This window comes from Myzus persicae, unplaced genomic scaffold (genome assembly GCF_001856785.1).
Source record: "Myzus persicae strain clone G006 unplaced genomic scaffold, MPER_G0061.0, whole genome shotgun sequence".
Taxonomy (NCBI): Eukaryota; Metazoa; Arthropoda; class Insecta; order Hemiptera; family Aphididae; genus Myzus; species Myzus persicae.
In genome coordinates this window covers 1-4717 of record NW_019101719.1, presented here as the reverse complement: position 1 = coordinate 4717, position 4717 = coordinate 1, and the positions used below count along the sequence as shown (strand labels likewise).

Here is a 4717-nt window from a genome sequence, read left to right as displayed (position 1 = left end):
AAAAAAAAAGGTATTTGTGTGGTATTTAAAATTAATTTAACATACAAGATATTAGATGGGTCAACTGTCATAGGCAGGTATGAAATTAACATTGTACTTACGCTTAAATGTTTTCTTATATTAGAGTTTGAACGTGAATCCACCTTGTAACACTTTGTATCGACACAACTTGAGCACTCCACTTTCAGCTTCTTGTAAAAAAATTATCCTCAATGACTCTTAATACTTTAAAACATTTTTGATAATTTGGCCAGGGTAAATTGGTTCTTCTAAATCTGCAACCTGATGCAATACAATTATTTACAATCTGTAGGAACGTCAAGCAGACAATAGCGAACACGATACGAATAATACGAACCCAATTAATAAATATTAAAAAAGTGTAATATGGCGTAGAGGGCTATACATGCAATATTGTAATAGTGCATAACTGATTGTGCGCTAATGAACAATTATTGGCAATTGGTTATTCGTAGTCCGTACACACAAAAATAATATTATTTTCTGATAAAATTATGAAAATATGATAATACCACGTTCCACATATTATTATTATGGTGTTATATTAATTTAATTGGCGACATAGCCATATTCATTTATTTATAGCAGAATCAGTTATCGGTCAATATCAATGTTTGTGTTCTATATTGTCTATAATGTAAGATTATAGCTTTTAACACGGACTAAGATACGGCGGCTTTAGAAACATTTGAGGGCCACTGATAAGGTAGTCGATACCAGTCCATACGATCTTAGTCCGTGGGTAGTGGATACATTATACTTATATTTAGCGACTGTAAAGTCACGAGCTGCGATCCAACTATACCCACGCCACGGGTTATTTAGTTGGGTTTAGTGAGGGTTTGTGAGGTTTAGTGAGGTTTTATGAGGTTTATTAGTTGGGTTTAGTGTGGTTTAATCTACCCTAACGCTACTAACGGCGTTGGCCGGTATTATTATTTAGATCTAAACTAATTCGACAACAGCAGCGCCATCTACTGCCGCCGTATTATACTAACCCCTAAAACGTACGTAAGAAACTAGCCGTCACGGCTCTTCAGTTTCCTGAAAGAAGTGATTTTTAGTGAGAATTAGATGGGTTTCGTGAGGTTTAGATAAGTTTCGTGAGGTTTAGATGGGTTTCGTGAGGTTTAATCTACCCTAACGCTGGTAAAGGCGTTGGCCGGTATTATTATTTAGATCTAAGCTAATTCGGTAACAGCAGCGCCATCTACTGCCGCCGTATTATACTAACCCCTAAAACGTACGTAAGAAGTTAGCCGTCACGGCTCTTCAGTTTCCTGAAAGATGAGATGCTAAGTGAGGTTTAGATGGGTTTCGTGAGGTTTAATCTAACCTAACGCTGGTAAAGGCGTTGGCCGGTATTATTATTTTGATATAAACTTATTCGATAACAGCAGCGCCATCTACTGCCGCCGTATTATAATAACCAAGTATACGTACGTAAGCAGCGCCATCTACTGCCGCCGTATTATACTAACCCATATTACGTACGTAAGAAACTGGCCGTCACGACTCACGGCTTTTCTGTTTTTTGAAAGATGAGATGTTAAGTGAGGTTTAGATGGGTTTCGTGAGGTTTAGTTGGGTTTCGTGAGGTTTAATCTAACCTAACGCTGCTAACGGCGTTGGCCGGTATTATTATTAAGAAGTAAGAACCAAATTAATTCGATAACAGCAGCGCCATCTACTGCCGCGGTATTATACTAACCCCTAATACGTACGTAAGCAGCGCCATCTACTGCCGCCGTGTTATACTAACCCGTAATACGTACGTAAGAAACTGGCCGTCACGGCTCTTCAGTTTCCTAGATAGATAGCGCAGTCATATACGATTTTTCAACATTGTTTATTCGGCCATGGTTCCATTGAGTTACTTTTTTAGGATAACTTATTGAGGGGTTTCATTTCTCCGTCAATGTAAAACGCTTCTATTTTTAGACTTCGTGTACCGTTAAATAGCATTTTCATTTTATTTATTTGAATTACATAAAATATTTAAAAATCAATTATTTATTTTGTGTATTCCTTTGAACTTTCAAATAAATATCTACGAGATCACTAAATCCAAAATAAATTTCCTGTACATTGAAATCTGCATTCGCTGCACTCGTGCACACGCCCATGGCAGGTGGATTATTTTTTTACAAAACCTCGGGGAGTGGGGACATAAGAAGGCATCGGGTCACTGTGCCTTTGCACTGCAGCACAGTGGGCCAGTCAGCTCCTGGTTTTTATGTACATTTATATTAAGGATTCATTTATTATATACTGAAATGTTAGGTTCAGGGCCGACTCAATGTGGTAGCAAAATAGGCAGCCGCCTAGGGCGGCACTAGTGTGGGGACGGCAAATTTCGAATGAACCAAAGTGATTTAATTATTATAATATAATGTAGTATGCTGAATTGTATGTTTATTGTTCAAAATATACAAAAATAAATGTGTAATAACTAATAATAATATACTATTGATACTTCGTTTACCGAGAACGTAACCAAATGTAGCTGTAGCACTTCACATTATTTTAACTATGCTTGTGTCGGTTGCATCTGGTGAACGGAACTTTTCCATATTAAAAATAATTAAAAACTATTTGAGGTCTTCTATGAATCAAGAAAGGTTAAGTGATCTTGCTACAATTCCTATTGAAAAGAAGTAATGGAAAACCTGGAGTTTAAAAATGTACCGACTGATTTTGCCCAAGAAAACGCTCGCAAAATTAATTTCATTTAATATATTTTTAATTGTGTAGTTACATATTTTTTAATGTTTAATTAAATACATATTGTTGATCTATGAAAATGATACTGAATGAGTGACGATGGTCAAAAATATTACTTGTTTTATTTCATTCCCAACATTTATATTAATTTTATTATTATTATTTTATATTTTGTAAAGAAACTGAGGCCAGCCAAAACATTTTTTTTTAAAAACAAAACAAGTGTTTATAGTTAAAAATAAATGTCCATATTTTATTCAACCCCCTCCGCTCAAAAAAATTTACCATTGCATATAGGGCAGCGTAAATTAGATTTGCCTAGAGCGGCAAAAGACCTACGGCCGGCCCTGGTTAGGTTAGGTTATATCTTATGTTACGTACACCAATTTATAGTCCAAGAGGAAATTCTATTCTATTGTTTATATACCTCGATGGGTACCATTGAAGAACGTCGTGGTTGAAAAGGTTAAAAAGTGGTAACTTGTGATAAGTCGTGATCACAACTGTTTACAAACGTTCAGGGGGGTTCACACCATAGCACGCCAGCACGGCTTTAAATATTAGTATTAAGGTGGGTTTCCACTGGATCGTTCACGTGTACGTGTAATTATCATTCTGCTCTGTGATTGGACGGTTACTACGGTATTCTTTTGGTTTACCAAAATGTTTACCCGTGTTTACCACACGGTATACCATGTTACCATGAAGTTGGATCTAGTTCAACTTTTTCCGTTCGAACGGTTTACTAGAGGTGATAGCAGAAATCATAGATTTAAAAATATAAAATAAATTTAAAATATTCTTTGATCTTTCTATTATACAAGTTCTAAGTACTAGTAAGTTCGAACCGTACTAAAGTGACAAAGTTTATTGTCACTATGGAGCCCGGCAAAGTTATAGTAAGTTAATATAGTTATTTATGTTTAATCTGTTAAAAACTATATAATAAATGTCTGATTTTAGGGAATGCTCTGCAAGGGTTGCAAGCAAAATATTAAAATGAACGACAAAAATCATATTTGCTCGTTTGGTAAGTTATAAAATATATTAACAGGAGTATATTCAATTGAAATTTTGAAAAAAAAATGGCGATATCTAAGGGAAAAATATACGAGGGAAAATAAGAAACCGAAAAGTGGCAGTGGTGGTGAAAGAAAAAGAAGTTGGGTGCATATGCAATCTTTGCAGTTTTTAGATGATGTCACCACAAAAAATAAAAAGTAAATATTATACTAAATTTTAATATACATTTTTCCCATTAGGTTCACATATTTGGTATACTGAACTATTTTTCAAGTACCGACTATTTGTAGTATACCAAAGTATCCTAGGCACGTCACCGAGTGAGGGGCCTTAAGTGGCCTTGCCTCCTAATAAAATTTAGTGGCCCCGAACTGGCCTCCTCTATTTTATTTTTTAATATCTTAAATATTATGGCGTATAATTGATTCGATAATAAAATAAACATGCCTATCGTAGAATTGGGTTATTTTTTATAATTTTCCTATGGAATTTAGGTTTATTTTTCAATTAACTACAGTTAAACCAAAAAAAAAATTGTTCAATTAAAACAAAGTTGTATTATTCCTTAGAACCTCGAGTAACTTTTCATTAGCTGCAGATTCAGATACTCCAGATATAGAACCAATACCATATAAAAGTAATTTGATATTTAATTAATATTTACAATAATCATATACCAAACTACTTTGTTATTTCATGTCTATTTTAAAAGGGAAGAAAGATGATAATATATCCTTTCAGGAAGCCATCCTTAAAGAGATGCAAGCATCAAGGCCAATTCTACCTCAAGTATATGAACAGCCTCAAGAAGTTAATGATCCTCAAGACATTAATTTTGCCAATTATGTGGTAAGCCTCATGAGGAATATTCCAAAAAAACAAAAAACCGTGCTTCAAAGCGAAATAATATCAAAAATAGTTGAATACACCGATGATTGAACACATTGAT

The 4717-nt window shown here is 34.5% G+C and overlaps 1 protein-coding gene and 1 long non-coding RNA gene across 3 annotated transcripts in view; one reads left to right on the top strand and one right to left on the bottom strand.

Annotated features, from left to right (window-relative positions):
- Positions 1-475, bottom strand: part of LOC111030257 — a 1295-nt gene extending 820 nt beyond the window's left edge. Inside the window, exons 1-2 of one of the 2 annotated variants that reach the window (XR_002604086.1) lie at positions 359-475; positions 102-282 (exon numbers count right to left, since the gene is read on the bottom strand). This is a non-coding gene — a long non-coding RNA (uncharacterized LOC111030257). Of the gene's footprint in view, positions 1-101 lie in introns of both variants that reach the window. The other variant, XR_002604085.1, reaches the window with a different exon arrangement.
- Positions 476-3623: 3148 nt separating this feature from the next.
- LOC111030256 lies at positions 3624-4707 on the top strand. Its single transcript, XM_022309671.1, has 4 exons — positions 3624-3644; positions 3790-3965; positions 4338-4405; positions 4481-4707. The coding sequence occupies exons 1-4, from the start codon at positions 3624-3626 to the stop codon at positions 4705-4707; spliced, it is 492 nt and encodes a 163-aa protein (XP_022165363.1).
- The last annotated feature ends 10 nt before the right edge of the window (positions 4708-4717 follow it).